Genomic DNA, 18,755 nt, shown 5'->3' on the forward strand with positions numbered 1-18,755 from the left:
ACCAACAGCACCCCACCCTGACCCTAACCCCGTGTATTTACCCCACCAATCCCCCCAGCCTACACATCCTGGGACACTAAAGGGCAATTTATCACAGTCAGTCCGCCTAATCTACGCATCTTTGGAGTGTGGGAGGAAACCGGAGCACCCGGAGGAAACCCACGCAGACACGGGGAGTATGTGCAAATTCCACACGGGCAGTTACCCAAGCCGGGAGTTGAACCAGGGTCCCTGGCACTGTGAGGCAGCAGTGCTAACCACTGTGCCACCGTGCCGCCCTTCATTTGGAAAACAAGCACAGCTCCATTTGTTTAAAGGTATTTGTAGGCCTTGATTATCCTCCTTACACCTGGCATTTACTCAATTGGCCAGAATCTCGCTCATAAACCCACTTTTCATGAGCGAGGCCAGGCAGTCAGTAGATAAATTCATAGGCAGTACAGTAGCACAGTGGTTAGCACTGCTGCTTCACAGCTCCAGGGACCTGGGTTCGATTCCCGGCTCGGGTCACTGTCTGTGTGGAGTTTGCACATTCTCCTCGTGTCTGCGTGGGTTTCCTCCGGGTGCTCCGGTTTCCTCCCACAGTCCAAAGATGTGCATGTTGAGTTGATTGGCCATGCTAAAAGTTGCCCCTTAGAGTCATGAGATGTGTAGGTTAGAGGGATTAGTGGGTAAATATGTAGGGATATGGGGGTAGGGTCTGGGTGGGACTGTGGTCAGTGCAGACTCGATGGGCCGAATGGCCTCCTTCTGCACTGTGGGGTTTCTATGGTTCTATGATCAACTCTTTCCTGATGGAGCTGTTGGACCTTGTTCAACGTCAAGAATCCGATGGATTTTGTCATGAGACTAGCCCACCGACACCAGCCCCAATTCTGGTCCAAAGAATAAATAGTGCAAAACAGGGTCACTGATGCCCCAAAGCCCCTTAATCCCATCCTGTGGAGAACAAACTGTGCGACACCACCTGAACCATTTCCATGAATCTTTCAGTGCCGGAGTTGGTCGAACTGGCTGCTTCATCGTCATTGATGCCATGCTTGAGAGAATAAAACACGAGAAGACTGTTGACATCTATGGCCATGTGACGCTGATGAGGTCACAACGGAACTACATGGTCCAGACAGAGGATCAGTACATTTTTATCCATGATGCATTGCTGGAAGCAGTGGCTTGTGGGACCACAGAGGTGATGGCCAGGAACTTGTTCTCTTACATTCAGAAACTCACACAGATTGAGACAGGAGAGCACGTCACGGGAATGGAGCTAGAGTTCAAGGTAAGAGGACTAACTGCATCATTTTGGTACAAATCTAGGGGGTAAAGCATGTGAGTATCTACTGCTGGTAAGCAGATACACTGCAGGATTTGGGGAACAAACATTTCTCATTGTTAGTAATATCAATCCTACCATTCCGCATCCCACCCACCACCACTCCCTAAGATTGGGGTGATATTATCATAGAATCCCTACATTGCAGAAGGAAGCCATTTGGCCCATTGAGTCCGTACTGACCACAATCCCACCCAAGCCCTAATCCCACAATCCCTGCTAATCTCCTGACACTCAGGTCAATTTAGCATGGCCAATCAACCTCACCCGCACATCTTTGGACTGTGGGAGGAAACCAGAGCATCTGGCGGAAACCCACACAGACATGGGGAGAATGTGCAGACTCCCCACAGACAGGCACCTGAGGCTGGAATTGAACCCAGGTCCCTGGCGCTGTGAGACAGCAGTGCTAACCACTGTGCCACCGTGCCACCCATAGAATGTAGACAATGGGGATCTCATCCACGGATTGGAGTGCCAGTGAGAATCCAGCATCACCTTTTTAAGGGCCTCAATTTGATAGCAAGCCGGGAAGGCCTCCCATGAACTTTTAGAGCATAGAACAATACAGCACAGGAACAGGCCCTTTGGCCCACCACATTGTGCCAAACACAACGCCAAATTAAACTAATCTGCCTGTTCTTGGTCAATATCCCTCTGTTCCTTGCATATTCATGTACTTATCTATAAGCCCCTTAAATGCCCCTGTTGTAGCTGCCGCACCACCACACCTACCAGTCTCTAAGAACTTGCCTCTCTCATCTCCTTTGAACATCCCCCTCTCACCTTAAGTGCACGCCCCTGAGTATTAGATATTTCAATTCTGGGAAGAAGATTCTGACTGTCAACCCTATCTATCCCTCTCATAATTTTTTGGACTTCTATCAGGGTCCCTGGCGCTGTGATGCATCAGTGCTCACCTCTGTGTCACCCCGAGTCATTGTCATTGGGAAAGCTGTAGCTGGGTTTTCCATGGTATATGTATACCAGGGCTCATTATTATAGCTCCACCGACACCATGGCTAAATTCAGCTAATTCAGAACAGTCTGACTGTTGAACTTAATATCTAGCCTTTTTCAAAATGTACGCCTTCATAAGCTGTGGGTATCACTGACTAGGGCAGCATTTATTGTCCATCCTTAATTGCCCCTTGAGAAGGTGGTGGTGAACTGCCCTTTGAATTACTGCAGTGAAGGAACGGCGATATATTTCCAAGTCAGGATGGTGAGTGCGTTGGAGAGGAGCCTGCACGGGAGGGTGTTCCCGTGCATCTGCTGCCCTTGTCCTTCAAGGGGTTGGAGGTCATGGGTTTGGAAGGTGCTTTCAAAGGTGCCCTGTTGAGTTGCTGCAAACAATACTGTTCTTGCCCTTCATGGCGAGAGGATTTGAGTGTAGGAGTAGGGATGTTTTACTGCAATTGTATAGGGTGTTGGTGAGGCCACACCTGGAGTGTTGTGTGCAGATTTGGCGTTCCTGTCTGAGGAAGGATGTCCTTGCTATAGAGGGAAAGGTTTACCAGGCTGATTCCTGGGATGGCGGGTCTGTCATATGAGGAAAGATTAAATTGGTTAGGATTACATTCATTAGAGTTTAGGAGTGCGAGACTGGACCTCATAGAAACTTATAAATCTAGCAGGATTAGACAGGGGTTAAAGGGATTAAGGAATTTGGGAGGGAAGGGGGATTGGGATATTAAATTTGATGATCAGCCATGATCGAAATGAATGGCGGAGCAGACTTGAAGGGCTGTATGGCCTACTCCTGCTTCTAGTTTCTATGTTTACTTCAGTCAAGGCCCCCTCACTCTCTTAAATTCCAGTTTAATGATTGAACTTGTCACCGAGGCTTTTTAAAAATGTTTTGATTCATGGGATGTGGGTGTCGCTGGCGTTTATTGCCCATCTTGAATTGCCCTTGAGAAGGTGGTGGCGAGGTTCCTCCTTGAACTTGCTGCAGCCTTGGTGGTGTAGGTACAGCCCAGTGCTGCCAGGGTGGGAGATTTCAGCTCAGCAAAAAACAGTAGGTACAGGGATGTTAACGCTACTTAGCATGCTGTTTATTTAATATAGATTGCAGTTATTGATTTTTAAAAGCCTGTAGCAACCTTCCTGAAATGGAGAGTGATGATTAAATCAGATATACATGTGTCCTTGTTGACTAATCCTGACAGTGCTATTGGAAAGGAACAATAAATAAACTTAGGGGGGACACAGTTGGCGCAGTGTTTTGCGCTGCTCTCTCATGGCACCAGGGACCCAGGTTCAATTCCTGCCTCGGGTCACTGTCTCTGTGGAGTTTGTACGTTCTCCCTGTGCCGGTGTGGTGGAGGGGGGAGATAAGGGGGGGGGGGGGAGAGGGGGGGTCAGTAATGTTGTGGAGGTGGGGCAATATCTATGGGGGCCAGGGGAAGGCATTATCCAGCCCGGGAGGGGAGCCGCGTTTCTATCATTTTTTTTTCTACGCGTGCTCAGCTGGAGGCGCCGATCAGCGCTGCAGGGTTTCGGGTGCGTTAAGCCCCGCTCACAGGCTTGTGCAGCGTAATTCAGAACCGCTGATACTTTTGCAGGCAGAGTGCGTATGGGGGTGCCTGAGAACAGGCCTAAAATCCAGATATGAAACAGTCCCAGTTTGACATCCACTCAGCACTTAGAATCAAAATAGGGCCTGGGTGGGAATGTGGTCGGTACAGACTGGATGGGCCAAATGGCCTCCTTCTGCACTGTAGGGATCCTACGATGCCCTGGAACATCCCAAAGTGCTCCATGGGCAATGAAGAGCATTTCAAGTGCGGCATTCTTGTAAGGTGGGGAACGCAGCAGTTAATTTGTGCACAGCAAGGGTCCTTGTTGCAACAATGAGATAAATACAGAGGTCATCATGTGTCAGTTGGGGGACACATGTTGGCCAGAACACCAGGAGACCTCGCCTGTCGCTCTATGAATAGTTCTGCGGGATTATTTACGCTCGCTGGAGAAACTACACGAGGCCTCGATTCGATCTCTAATCCAAAAGGTGACACTTCCACCAATTCTGCAGTCCCTCGGTATTGCAGTGGAGTTTCAGCTTGATCAAATGTCCTCTGAGCAACATCTCTTTCTGATAGATGTTGGTGAGGGAGAAATATTAGTCACAAATTGTGTGTGCCAAGATCTCTTCCTCCTCCACCTGAACAGGTTAAACAAACCTTGGTTTAATGCCTGGCTAAAAGAAGTCATAAAATCTCTACAATGCAGAAGAGGCCCATCAAGCCTACACCAAATCTCCTACTGAGCATCTTTCCCAGGCCCTACCTCCTGCCCTATCCATGTAACCACACCCACCCACCCCCTTCTCCCAAATTTCCCATGGCCAATTCACCTAACCTACACATCTTGGGACACAAAGGGGCAATTTAGCATGGCCAATCCACCTAACCTGCACATATGTGGGGGGAAACTGGAGCATGCGGAGGAAACCCATGCAGACACAGGGAGCATGTGCATATTTCCACACAGACAGTCACCCAAAGGCTGGAATTGAACCTGGGTCGCTGGCGCTGTGAGACAGCAGCGCTAACCACTGTGTCACCGTGCCACTGAATCTCCAGCAATGCAGCACTCCTTCAATACTGCACTGAAATGTCCGCTCAGGTGATAGGCTCAGGTGTTGAAAAGGCGTTTGCACCCATCACCGCCTGGCTCACACATGTGCTACTAACTAGTTAAGAGTGAATGCGAATGAACAAAGAACAACACAGCATGGGAAACAGGCCCTTCGGCCCAACGAGCCCACGCCACCATTTTAACATTCTGAGTCCCCTCTCCACCCATGACCCTTGTCAATGCTCATGGCATTCCACACTGAGGGAAGACTGATGGGAATGGGTTAACTAGTATCATTTTAGATCGTATAAAGGTAAACGATATTGCCACTTGAATCTTCCAGGCTTCAACCTCAGAAAAACACTGCTTTTGGTTTGCGGCATTGTCCTTTGATCAGAAGAGCAACCCTGTGGCCACCACGAGTGAACTGAGCAATTTTGTGTCATGCTCAGGAGAATTTTCTGTTATTTTGGACCAAAAATCACTTGGAATTTAGTTGAGGCAGCTCGAGCTGAGCTCACCCAATCCCTTTGACGTTTAGGGCAAGCCACAGAGATGGTCCATATTCCAATCTGTGAACTCTCCTCATCGCCATCCTCCCAACCATATCCTTCCTTAAATGTAATTTTTATTTGGTAAAAGAAATTGCCAGCTTATGCTCAGAAAGTAAGAAATCGGCGCACCTCAGATGCAGAACGTGGGATGTCAAACTGAATGAAATATAGGTGCGCGTATGGTGGAGTAGTTAATGTGAGATACAGTTGTCTGGTCACTGTATGATTAATTTGCTTGTCTGTAGTATTTATTCCCACACTCTCCATTCTGGTTTTGCTGGGGTTGGTTTAGCTCAGTTGGCTGAACAGCTGGTTCGTGATGCAGAGTGATGCCAACAGCATGGGTTCAATTCCTGTACCGACTGACATTATTCATAAAGGCTCTGCCCTCTCAACCTTGCCCCTCGCCCCGAGGTGTAGTGCTCCTCAGATTAAATCACCACCAGTCAGCCCCCCCGCCTCCCCCAACCAACCCACCTAAAGAGGGGAACAGCCTATGAGACGATGGTGACTTTACCTTTAGTACTTATTTAACAAGAGCTGCACTCGGATAGGGACACACTATTTTTTTTGTACCTTCTGGTACTTTATTTCCACTCAAAAATCCAACTTGGCCCCAAACTGAGTGCCTACGTGACCAATCCAAGCTGACAAGTGGAGGCAACTCGAGCTGAACTCACCCAGGACCCTTGAAACTTCGGGCATGACCCAGAGATGTCCATACTCCTGTCTTGGGCTCAATCAAACCAGATCCAAGTTGATAGGATGAGACATTCCAGCCCTTACCCTCCCCACCCCCCCACACCCCAGGCTTGACCTGAGCTTCATCTTAGCCAAAAAGGGCAAGGTGACCTTTTAAAAAGTTGCTTCCAGTGGAGTCTCAGTGTCACCTCATTGGCTTTGATCAAGTACAGGATCAAAAACTACACTTGATCTTGGCCAAAAGGCATACTCAGACAGAGGCACATTACCACAGCCAAGTCCCGTGCACTATCTAAATGCCCCTATCCCTATGCTTTCAAAGAGAGATGCTTTAACAGGTAGGTAACACGTTTGACACATAACCGGGCTCATGACACTTTAGCTGGGAGAGATAAACAGCAAGCGGGAAGTGAAGAAAATGTGGAATGAGTACTGGTTCTAACATGATTGAAGGAAGATTTATTGGTGGTTTGTGTAGGTAGTGAGAGTTAGCAAAGCCAGATGGTTTTGGAAGGTAATTCCAGGCAGCAGGTATTGAATAAGTGGAAGCACATTTGACTGAGGACAGGGCATTAGGGTAAATGAGACAGAGCTTCCCTGCAAGTCTCCGAAACCTACCGTCAGGCTCAGCTGGGGGCCACCTTGCCCTTTTGGCTAAGGTGAAGCTCAGATCAAGCCCGGGAGGGGCTGGAATGTCTCATCCTATCAGCTTGGATCTGGTTTGATCAAGCCCAAGGACAGGAGTACAGACTGTCTTGTCAGCTTGGATCTGTCATGTCTCTCCTGCAGGGACACTGTTTGGGCCAAATCGGAGTTTTGATTGGAAATAAAGCCAGGATTGTGTGAGAAACACTCTGAGATTTTCCCTTAGAGCCCACCTGAGACCCTAACATATGTCAATAATCTTTAAAAATCCCTTCATTGGATGTGGGTGTCGCTGGCTGGGCCACCGTTTGTTGCCCATCCCTAATTGCCCTTGAATTGAGTGGCTTGCTAGGCCGTTTCAGAGGGCAGTTAAAGGGTGTGGACCTGGAGTCACGTGTAGACCAGACTGGCTCAGGATACCAGATGGGTATTTACAGCAATTGATGACAGTTTCACAGCCCGCCCATTATTGAGATTACCTTTACAATCCAGATTTATGAATTCACAGAATAATAGAACACTACAGTGCAGAAAGAGGCCCTTCGGCCCATCGAGCCTACACCGACCACAATCCCACCCAGGCTCTACGCCCACATATTTTACCCGCTAATCCCTCTAACCTAAGCGGCTCAGGACACTAAGGGGCAATTTTAGCATGGCCAATCAACCTAACCCACACATCTTTGGACTGTGGGAGGAAACCTACACAGACACGAGGAGAATGTGCAAACTCCGCACAGACAGTGACCCGAGCCGGGAATTGAACCCAGATCCCTGGAGTTGTGAAGCAGCAGTGCTAACCACTGTGCTACCGTGCCGCCCGACTGTGAATTGAGTTCAATTCAAATTGCATCAGCTGTGGTAGTGGGATTTGAACCCATAGCCCCGGAGCATGAGCCTGGGCCTCACCTCTGAGTTACTAGTCTCGTGGCAATGCCGCTGCACCACCAGCTCTTGAAGGTTCATGAGCTTTACCGGCCCTAGACCACTTTGGCAAAGAATAATGAGTCCATTTGGGGAATCACAGAACAGGCCTCAGGACCAGTGTGGCTGGATTCAAATCATCTTTACTTTAACCATTAGGCCTATTTTCTGAGGTTGGGTTTGGTTGACACGAGGTTAGTAGGAGAGGAGCTCAGGGACTCTAATATCAGCAGCTCTTTGGTCCCTCCCATGAGATCAATCTCCATCGTGTGTGCAAAGACGCACCGACAACAAGAACAGCTTGTTTTGTTTCTAACGTTGTAAAATACCCTTAAGGTGCTTCACTAGATCATCCTTAAATAAATTCTAGCACTGAGTCACGTGAGGAATCATAGAAGTGTAAAATCCTACAGGGCAGGAGGAGGCCATTCAGCCCATTGAGTCTGCATTGATCACAATCCCACCAAGGCCCTATCCCCATAACCCCATGCATTTACCCTACTAATCCACCTGTTACTAAGGGGCAATTCAGCACGGCCACCCCACCTAATCAGCACATCTTTCAGACTGTGGGAGGAAACCGGAGTACCCAGGGGAAACCCACGCAGACACGGGGAGAATGTGCAAACTCTGCACACACAGTGACCCAAGGGAATCGAATGTGGAGGTCCGCGCCGCTGTGAGGCAGCAGTGTTAACCACTGTGCCACCGCGGCGCCAGAGGTCTGAAGAGCACTGACAAAGGGGCAATATTTAAGGAGCAGATTAAAGGAGGAGTGAGGTCGGCCTGGAGATGTAGGAAGGAGATTCCTGTGCTTAGAGCTGAGGCCGTATTATAGGGATGAAGGTCAGAGATACGCTCGAGGAGGGTTTGATCCTAAACCGGGATAACAGTCGGGAGTGGGGAATACCAGCAGATATGTGTTTGCCTCCCTCCTTTCCCTAGGGTGTCCTCGGGGAAACTGGGAGAAAAATGTGGGGATGAGGGTGCTTGCCAGGGAGGTTACTGTGTGATCTGAAAACCTATATTCACAAAACCACATGAGCGAGCAAGTTGGAATAACAATTTAACCAGTTTAGTCAACTGGAATCAAAACAGTCAACAGAAGATCAATATTATCGATTTCCAATTGCTGCAGCTATTTGTCACCAGCAGCGATCCAGGCAGCTGATTATTGCAGCAAGACCTCCATGCTGGAGGCCAAACTGTGAGCCAAGAGATTCCCAAAACTGGGTTGAAACCAACCTTTTAGCCATTAACGCCTGAAACCGTGATTTACTCCCAGAGGAAAGATTGCAGTCGAGCCTTAGCTCAGTGAATTAGACACTTGTCGAGTTCTGTTTCCACCTCAAATATAATGGTAAATAATTTCAGTCCCTTAGGCCTAAGGTGCCCAGGCCTTTCATTTTCATTAAGCGCTCGTGTACACACCGTGGTGCCTGAACTTCAAAACGGTTCAGGGACCATCAGTATCCTGTAGACGACATGTAGCCTGTGGTGTGTATGCAGCCTGTAGACCACCTGTAGCCTGCATGTAACCTGTAGGCTGCCTGTAGACAATCTATAGCCTGTAGGCCAGCTACAGGATATATGTGGTTTAGATCACATGTAGACCACATGTAGCCTGTATACCACATATAGCCTGTAGGCCACCTGTAGACCACATGTAGCCTGTAAGCTGCCTGTAGACCACATGTGGCCTGGAGACTGCATGTAGCCTGTAGGCTACCTGTAGACCACATGTAGCCTGGAAACTGCATGTAGCCTGTAGGCTACCTGTAGACCACATATAGCCTGGAGACTGTGTGTAACCTGTAGGCTACCTGTAGACCGCATGTAGCCTGTAGGCTGCCTGTAGACCACATATAGCCTGGAGACTGCGTGTAACCTGTAGGCTACCTGTAGACCGCATGTAGCCTGCAGGCTGCCTGTAGACCACATGTAGCCTGGAGACTGCATGTAGCCTGTAGGCTGCCTGTAGACCACATGTAGCCTGTAGGCTGCCTGTAGACCACATGTAGCCTGGAGACTGCATGTAGCCTGTAGGCTGCCTGTAGACCACATGTAGCCTGGAGACTGCATGTAGCCTGTAGGCTACCTGTAGACCACATGTAGCCTGGAGACCCCATGTAGCCTGTAAGCTGCCTGTAGACTGCATGTAGCCTGAGTCTACAGTTTGAATACCTTTGCAATGGGGCTTCTGTCTTCTTTAGGAGCCAAAGCAAGTGTGTGAAGACATTTCCCCCCTCTCCCCCACCACCCTATTCAAGATTTTCCTTTTAGATTCCTATCTGAGGAGCAGAGTGATACCAGTTGCTAGTATGAGAGTTAACCATGAGTACGTACAGCAGATGAAACTGTTTGCGTGGGGTTAGGGAGCCGAGGGAATGGAGGAGGAGGAGGAGAGTTTAGATTGTGATTATGCGTCCTTTCCATTGTTAGTGGCCCAGTTTAACTGGAGTAATTTTTCGCCGAGCTGGGGGAACGTGTTGTCACAACCTGGGGCAGCTGGGATCGGACTGACAACAGAAATACTGCAGAGTAGCTCGCTTGATTAGGAGGGCGAGGTAGATTTGATTTGATTTAGTGTTGTCACGTGTATTAGTACAGCGGAAAGTGTTGTTGAAAGGGAGAAGAGAGCCTTTAACACGGACCCGGACATGTCACTCGATGCCTCTGATTGCCCTCATTCTCTTTCTGCTCTCTTTTTGTTTCAGCGCCTGGCCAATTCCAAAGCTCACACATCCAGATTCATAAGTGCCAATCTTCCATGTAATAAGTTCAAGAACCGCCTTGTCAACATTATGCCGTACGAGACAACAAGAGTGTGTCTCCAGCCAATCCGTGGGGTGGAGGGCTCTGATTATATCAATGCTAGCTTTATTGATGGTTACAGGTAAGTGCCTGCATGGGGAAACTGCCAGTGCTGACTACATGCCACGATTCTTCACTAGCACTGTACATTCACAGAGAAACCATCTGCTGTGCGGTTCGATGCACAGTTGTAGCAACAGGAGATTGTCTTTTTAGATTCTAAACGATTTCACACCATTATTAATAGCTTGGATGTGCTGGCCAACATGCTCCACAGTGGGGAAAACTGTCATCTAGCAAAATAAACTTTGAGTTAAAGGTGTGGAGTCTTAATGACAGTCAGTCTGCGACTTTATAAACTGCAACTGCTGCTGAGCAAAGATCCAGTTCTTAATTAACCCAATGCAGAAGCGACCTTTTATGCTGTGTCGGATCTCGTGTCGCCAGTGGCTTGCATGGTGCTATAACTCGGTCAGTATTGGCAGCACTGCGGTGTCTACGCCAGTGTGATTGTTTCTTACGCGTGACTCCAAGCAGCTATTTGGAATGCAGGGCATCACCAACCGCACGGGCGGCACAGTGGGTAGCACTGCTGCCTCACAGCTCCGGGGACCTGGGTTCAATCCCCAGCTTGGGTCACGGTCTGTGCGGAGACCGCATGTTCTCCCCGTGTCTGTGTGGGCTGCCGCCGGGTGCTCCAGTTTCCTCCCACGTTCCAAAGATGTGCAGGTTAGGTTGATTGGCCATGCTAAGTTGCCCCTTAGTGTCCCGGGGTGCATAGGTAATAGGGATTAGGGTGGTAAATACGTGGGATTATGCAGATAGGACCTGGGTGGGATTGTTTTCGGCGCAGACTCGATGGGCAGAATGGCCTCCTCCTGCACTGTAAGGATTCTATTCTATGATCTATCCCGTGCTGTGCTTCGAGCAGTGATCAGATGCAGAGAGGACCTTGGAGCAGGAATGCTGAAGTCACGTGTACCGTCCCAGCTGGAAGCTGAGTTTTCCTAGTCTATAAAGCCCAATGCCACATTTGCCCAGTAAGCCACCCAGTCCTTGCCCACTATACCCATTTCTTGATGGCTGCAAATCCCTGTTTAAGACCTATATTCTCCTTTCCCTTGGTCCATTTTAACATATTTTGTACCAAAGTGCTGGCAAGTAGGGAGGTGTGGCATTTGCTCCTCGGATTTCTGTTGTCAAATTTCCTTGACCACTTACCAGGACGCACTGTCGTGTCCGGGTTCTGGCTCAATCCCCATCCCTCCATTTCCCTCTTCAGGAGATCTCAGCACCCCTGTAATCAGGAAATCGACAGAGCTTGGAGAGGATCCAACTCACAGCTATCCAGTGCTGCCAATGTTACAGCACGGCCATTTTTAATATATTGCAATGCATGATGGGACAGTTGGCCTTTTCAGCCAGGCCTCTTATTGGCGAGAGATCCAGTCAATAAAATCAGTTTCTTCGAGGAAGTTAATGAAATGTGAAAGATGCGAGTCAGGCAAAGAGTGGATATTATTTTGAGATTTAATATTGTTCAATTATAATCTCTTTAAAACATTTCACAGCTAATGAACAGTAATGAGTTTACCTGGCCCAGATAGCCATAGAGGTTTACAGCATGGAAACAGGCCCTTCGGCCCAACTTGTCCATGCTGCCCTTTTTCTTTTTAAAACCCCTAAGCTAATCCTAATTGCCTGCATTTGGCCCATACCCCTCCATACCCATCATACCCATGTAACTACCTAAATGCTTTTTAAAAGATAAAATTGTACCCACCTCTACTGCTACCTCTGGCAGCTGGTTCCAGACGGTCACCACCGTCTGTGTGAAAAAATTGTCCCTCTGGACACTTCTGTATCTCTCCCCTCTCACCTTAAACCTATGCCCTCTAGTTTTAGACTCCCCTACCTTTGGGAAAAGATACTGACTATCTAGCTGATCAGTGCCCCTCATTATTTTATAGACCTCTGTAAGATCAGCCCTCAGCCTCCTACGCACAAGAGAAAAAAGTCCCAGTCTATCCAGCCAGTATTCTGATGAACACAAAAACTCATCGGCCAGAATTTTACACTCCCCCTCCACTGGGGTGAGCAAGACCTCGGACAGGAATCTGGCCTCTGCCTCAACTGAGTCCCTTAAAGTGGTCAATTACTAAATACTCAAGAGCTGTTTCTCGCCCAGCCTCAGTTTGTAGACTGGACGATGGATTGAACTTGCAAGAGAAAGGCTGAAGATCGACAAAGTTAGATCTCATAGAGTGCAAAAGGAGACCATTCACCCCATTGAGTCTGCATCAACGACTATCCCACCCTAGCCCAATCCCCATAACCCCATTCATTTACCCTACCTAATACCTCTGATTCTAAGGGGCAATCTAACATGACCAATCCGTCTAACCCACACGTCTTTCAGACTATGGGAGGAAACCCGAGCACCTGTAGGAAACCCATGTAGGCACGGGGAAAATGTGCAAACTCCACTCAGAATTTAACCGGCTGCCGTGGTGGGATTTGAACCCCTGTCCCCACAGCGTTAGCCTGGGCCTCTGGGTTATTATTGCCACTGCACCACCACAAAGTTCCCAAAGCATTTTCACACGTGGCAGAGGCAAACTCGGATCTGTGAAGAAAGCTTTGCTCTGACTTTCCCACTTTGAGGAATGTCTCTGCCTCAAGACGTTAACCAGGCAGATCTCCAACTCGGTGCAAAGCTGGGGGTTCACCCGCCTTACATGTCAGCTGTGTGTCTGAAAAGGTTGAGCGAGTGCGTGGTGGATGCAGCATTCCCATCCATCAGGACGCAGGGCACAGCTCAGCTTTACTCTGTTTGAGGGTGGGGGCAGGTTTGTGTGCCAGTTAGGGCAGAGTTGGCTGGTGTGTAGGCTTTCTGGTCAAGGTAGCTGGCACTGGAGGAATGCCTGGAGCGTGCATACTGCCAATGCCTCAACAAAAGGCGGCAACAGCTGTGCTGGGAAAGGCTCCAGGGTCAACAGGAGAGTGCAGCGGGGGGCGCGCGGGGGCGGGGGGTGGGGTGCATGGGGCTAAGCGGTCCATTAGCACAAAAAGTGTAGGCAACATACTTTCTCCTGGGTGATCTGCCAAAGTTCATTCATCAACCCAGGAAGCCTCCTGGACAGTTCCGAGGCATTGGCCACCCGAGCTGCGTCTTTACTGGGCAGCAGGACTGACAGATTCCCAAAAAAGAAATCCTGGACAGAGAAACAGAGAATTAATCTTCAACAGAAACACTTCACTACCTGCCCCTGGTAGAATGAGGAACAGAGAGCAAAACAAATCAGTATGATCACCCGAGCAGCTATCGTCAGGTCAAACTAATTAGCAGCCATCCCACAGTTTAGCAGTTAGCCACCTGTCCTTTAAACTGGAAGTTGAATAAATACCAACAGTGGAAGAAGCAGCATCATCGTTGCACTAAGTATAAGTGTGCTGTGCGCTGCCAGCTTACGGGCTCTCACACAGTGCCCCCGACGGTTAAGGGAGCAATGCCATTGCGTGGACCACACAGCCTGGGCATTCTCCAGCTACCCCAGTGCTTCCTGTGCGTTGCCAAGAGGCTTCATCCTGCCACGTTCCAATTCGTGGTTCATCGCTGAGCAGTCCTGGAGCAGAAAGATGAACCTTCTCACAGCGAATCGCCAGACAGTCAGAGCGCAAATTAAAATAAAAACCTGCAGTCTCTGTTAGCGCCGAGACAGAGCAGAAGGCAGTTGGCAGAAACTGTAAACCAGCAGGAAAGGAGGCGCTGCGCCTGGCACAGTTACTTGTCTTCTCTCTGCTCAGATGTCATCAGACAATCGGGTCCTTGGGGCTGGATTTTCGCCATCAGGGCAGGGAGCTCAAACTTATCGACTCTGCTGACCTGCCTCAGTATTAAGGGCCCCACTGGATCCAATTTTCACTCCGTGAAGGCAAATAACAGGATAGAGGTGGGCACACTGACCCCAGAAGCAGATTGTAGGCAACCAGCTGGGGAGGAAGGAAATTGCCAAGGTGGGCTGGTTCGAAGGCCAGCCTCACTCCTCTGGGACCGTGTTGGGGTTGTTTTAGAAGCTGTTAGTGTGTGAGACCCTCGAGTGCTTACCCAACCCATCCAATGGATCCTCCATGCCAACCTTGGCATGACTGGGTCACAAAGAGAATTACAGGACAGGAGCAGGCCCTTCAGCCCGCCAAGCCTGTACTGACCATGCTGCCTGTCTGAACTAATGATGTGGAGATGCTGGCGTTGGACTGGGGTAAAAACAGTAAGAAGTCTCACTGCACCAGGTTAAAGTCCAACAGGTGTACTTGGTAGTAAACGCCACTAGCTTTCGGAACTGTCTATTCCTTCATCAGATGGCAAAGGAGCAGCACTCCGAAAGCTAGTGACGTTTACTACCAAATAAACCTGTTAGACTTTAACCTGGTGTTGTGAAACTTCCTACTGTGTCTGAACTAAAACCAGATCCCTCTGTTCCCATCCTATCCATCAAGGAGATTTGTATACTTAGAATCCATGGTGCTCACTTTTCATTCCTTTTCCCAGGAGTTATTAATCCTTCTATGTTACTGACCGATGATGTACCCCCATGTTGTTAGACATTAGCTCCCTTATCCTGTTAACTAACCACTTGTCTACTTTATCTCTATTTACCTACATGTATCTCTATCAGTCGTATTTATCTCTATCTTATCTACGCAACTCAGTCTATTTATAGCTATTACCTATCTGCCTATTTACCTCTATTGCATCCCGGGCATTCTCTCTTCCACTTCTTACACCAGGAAAAAAATTCAAAAGTCTGAGTCATGTACTAACTGACTCAAGCTTCATTGAATCATAGAACTCTACAGTGCAGAAGAAGGCCATTCGGCCCATCGAGCCTGCACCGACAACAATCCCACCCAGGCCCTATCCATGTAACCCCCATATTTACCCTGCTAATACCCCGACACTAAGGGGCAACTTAGCATGGCCAATCAACTTAACTGGCATACCTTTGGAGTGTGGGAGGAAACTGGAGCACCCGGAGGAAACCCATGCAAACTCCTCACAGATGATAACCCAAGGCTGAAATTGAACCCGGGCCTCTGGCACTCTGAGGCAGCAGTGCGAACCACTGTGCCACTCCTTGTCGCTATCAGACTTTTGAATGGATCTATCATATATTAAGTTAATCTTTCGCTTCACCCTAACTATGACTGTAACACTACATACATTCTGCACCTTCTTCTTTCCTTGTCTGTGAATGGTTTGCTTTGTCTGTACAGCACGCAAGAAGCAATATTTTTCACTGTATCCCAATACGTGTGACAATAATAAATCAAATCAAAAGTTGAGATGCACTATCCTGGGCTCTGCCTGACCCATTTAATCTTCTTCCGCAAGCGATGTGTGTTTTACCTTTTGGTCCCCTCATTTGCGAAAGGATATATTGGCCTTGGAGGGAGTGCAGAGGAGGTTCACCAGGCTGATACCGGAGATGACGGGGTTAGCTTATGAAGAGAGATTGAATAGACTGGGTCTGTACTTGTTAGAGTTTAGAAGGCTGAGGGGGGATCTTATAGAGACTTACAAGGTAATGAACGGGATGGATAGGGTAGAGGTAGAGAGATTCTTCCTGCTGAGAAAGGACAGCAGAACTAGAGGGCACAGGCTCAAGATAAGGGGGGGGTCAGTTTAGAACGGAGTTGAGGAGGAACTTCTTCACTCAAAGGGTGGTGAATCTCTGGAATTCTCTGCCCGTTGAAGTGGTGGAGGCTGCCTCACTAAATATATTTAAGTCACGGGTAGATAGGTTTCTGATAGACAAGGGAATTAAGGGTTATGGGGAGAAAGCGGGAAAGTGGAACTGATCCACTTCAGATCAGCCATGATCTTATTGAATGGCGGGGCAGGCTCGAAGGGCTAGATGGCCTACTCCTGCTCCTATTTCTTATGTTCTTATGTACCTTGTGGTGGCACCCATCCCGCTCATTTAACCTCATTTCACAGACCATATGCTCCTTACCCCACACATTTAATCATCACCTACAGCTGATGTACCCAGCTTTTACCCTCACTTCCCTGTACAGAGACTTCTCTCCTCCTCCAATCCGATACTAATCAAAGCTTTTATTTGTTGCCCCCAGACAACAGAAAGCCTACATAGCCACACAAGGTCCTTTAGCAGAGACTACAGAGGATTTCTGGAGAATGTTGTGGGAGAACAATTCCACCATTGTCGTTATGCTCACTAAACTGCGAGAAATGGGACGTGTAAGTATCGCTTGACATCTGACAGTTCTCCCAGGATTCAGTGGTTAATTTGGTTAATTTGCTCACGTTTTAAACTTGTTTAAAGAGACAGGACGGTGTCGCTGAGACTTACAGTGTCGCTGTACAGCAGGCCACATCCCGGAACCCTTCGGTTCTCCGTCTCAGCTCCGCAACTGTGGAAAAGCATCAGGCCAAGCAGATCCAAGTTACCTTTCCATAGGAAGCAGGACAAAGGGATTGCAGGCCATCCCTTCAATCCCCCACTCACAGCTGACATAAGGAACATTGGCAAAGGCCTGGGAGAAATTTGGTGCCACATCAGGCGAACATGATGTTTGTGACGAGGAGACTTTGGTGAAAGAGAAAAAGATATTACAAAGATCAAGGGAGATTGGGCAGGCATGAAGCCACTCAGCCCATCGAGCGCATTGTTCCATTAAAGACCTACCATTTCCTGCACCATTTCAGCATGGTGGCACTGCTGCCTCACAGTGCTGGGGACCCGGGTTCAATTCCGGCCTCTGGTCACTGTCTGTGTGGAGTTTGCGCATTCTCCCCGTGTCTGCGTAGGTTTCCTCCGGGTACTCCGGTTTCCTCCCACACTCCAAAGATGTGTGAATAAGGTGGATTGGCCATGATAAATTAACCCTAGTGTCAGGGGGGATTAGCAGAGTAAATATGGGGGGGGTAACGAAAATAGGGCCTGGTTGGGATTGTGTTCGGTGCAGTCTCAGTGGGCCGAATGGCCTTCTGAACAGTAGATTCTATGATTCTAAGATTCAATCACTTGAGTGAAGAAATGCTTTCTGACAGTAGTGCTGATCTTGCTTGGTGCCAGTTTGTTTCAGGATCCATACTGGTCATTTAATTAACCAGGGAAAGGCCCGGCTCAAAAAAGATCCTATGTTTCTTCCTCCAAAGCTCACAGTCTGGGCGAAAACAACCCTTCAACCCATTTGACCTTGTTTTGCTGTTAAAATTAACTTAAAGTTTGATGCAGAGCATGTTCCGTGTCCTCTCTGTAGCTCAGTAATAAGACAGGATGGTGACCGTGTTAAACCTGTTCCAGTCACGCATGGATGTTCAAGGAAATAGATGAGGCTGTAGGAAAGGGAAGTCACCCAAGCATTTCTTTCAGCTCACCCACAATAGCAGCAATGAGTTAATACCCTCAGCCAACAGCTCCAGATAAAGATGCCGCTTGGTGTGGTCTGAAACCATAAAGACTACGAAAGCTGTAGGTTTGCTTCAGCATCTCAGCTGAGAGTGGTCGTCAAATTCTTCAGTAGACATTAGTGTCCCTCACAAAACCAGCTCGATGTCTGTAGGTGGATGTCAGGTACGTGGTCAGGGTGACTCACCTGTTCTGCTCATCCCCTGAGCTCATTAACACACACTGGTCAGTCGAGCAAGTTGTATGCAACTTGGGAATGGGCGGGAATTCACGATGAACTGTGGGAGAGGGATCAGGAGCAGTTTAAATTTTCATTGTTGTGAATTGGAAATCTGTGCAAAAGGGGGCTTGTTGCCCAGTCCGCTTCAAAACCTCCCACACGAGTATTTAGTAGTTGCAATGTCGTAATCCCAGAGAACGCACCAACTCTTGGAACTGTTCTCAATCTATTGAATCCCTACAGTGCAGAAGGGGGTCATTTGGCCCATCAAGTCCGCACCAACTCTCTGAAAGAGCATCTCACCCAGGCCCACACTACCCCACTACCTCCCCCCTACCCACTCCCCCCCCCCCCCCCCAACCCAGTCCCAACCCCATGCATTTACCATGTACACATCTTTGGACACTAAGGGGCAATGTAGCATGGTCAATCCACTTAACCTGCACACTTTTGCACTGTGGGAGGAAACCCACGCAGACACAGGTAGAACGTGCAAACTCCACACAGGCAGCTTAGGATCCCTGCAGTGAACATAGAAGATA

At 48.6% G+C, this 18,755-nt stretch overlaps 1 protein-coding gene across 9 annotated transcripts in view; it reads left to right on the forward strand.

Moving 5' to 3' along the window:
• Positions 1–18,755, forward strand: part of LOC145358780 (receptor-type tyrosine-protein phosphatase delta-like) — a 517,644-nt gene that overhangs the window by 465,678 nt on the left and 33,211 nt on the right. For all 9 annotated transcript variants that reach the window (XR_013889502.1, XM_080213067.1, XM_080213059.1 and 6 more), the window contains 3 exons: positions 994–1,279; positions 10,458–10,636; positions 16,693–16,819. Coding sequence is in view for 8 of the 9 variants with exons in the window: in XM_080213067.1 (XP_080069193.1) it covers positions 994–1,279; positions 10,458–10,636; positions 16,693–16,819 (592 nt within the window). In the remaining variant the exon portion in view is untranslated. The remainder of the gene's footprint in view (positions 1–993; positions 1,280–10,457; positions 10,637–16,692; positions 16,820–18,755) is intronic.

This window comes from Carcharhinus amblyrhynchos, chromosome 26 (genome assembly GCF_965287045.1).
Source record: "Carcharhinus amblyrhynchos chromosome 26, sCarAmb.v2.hapA, whole genome shotgun sequence".
NCBI classification, from domain to species: Eukaryota; Metazoa; Chordata; class Chondrichthyes; order Carcharhiniformes; family Carcharhinidae; genus Carcharhinus; species Carcharhinus amblyrhynchos.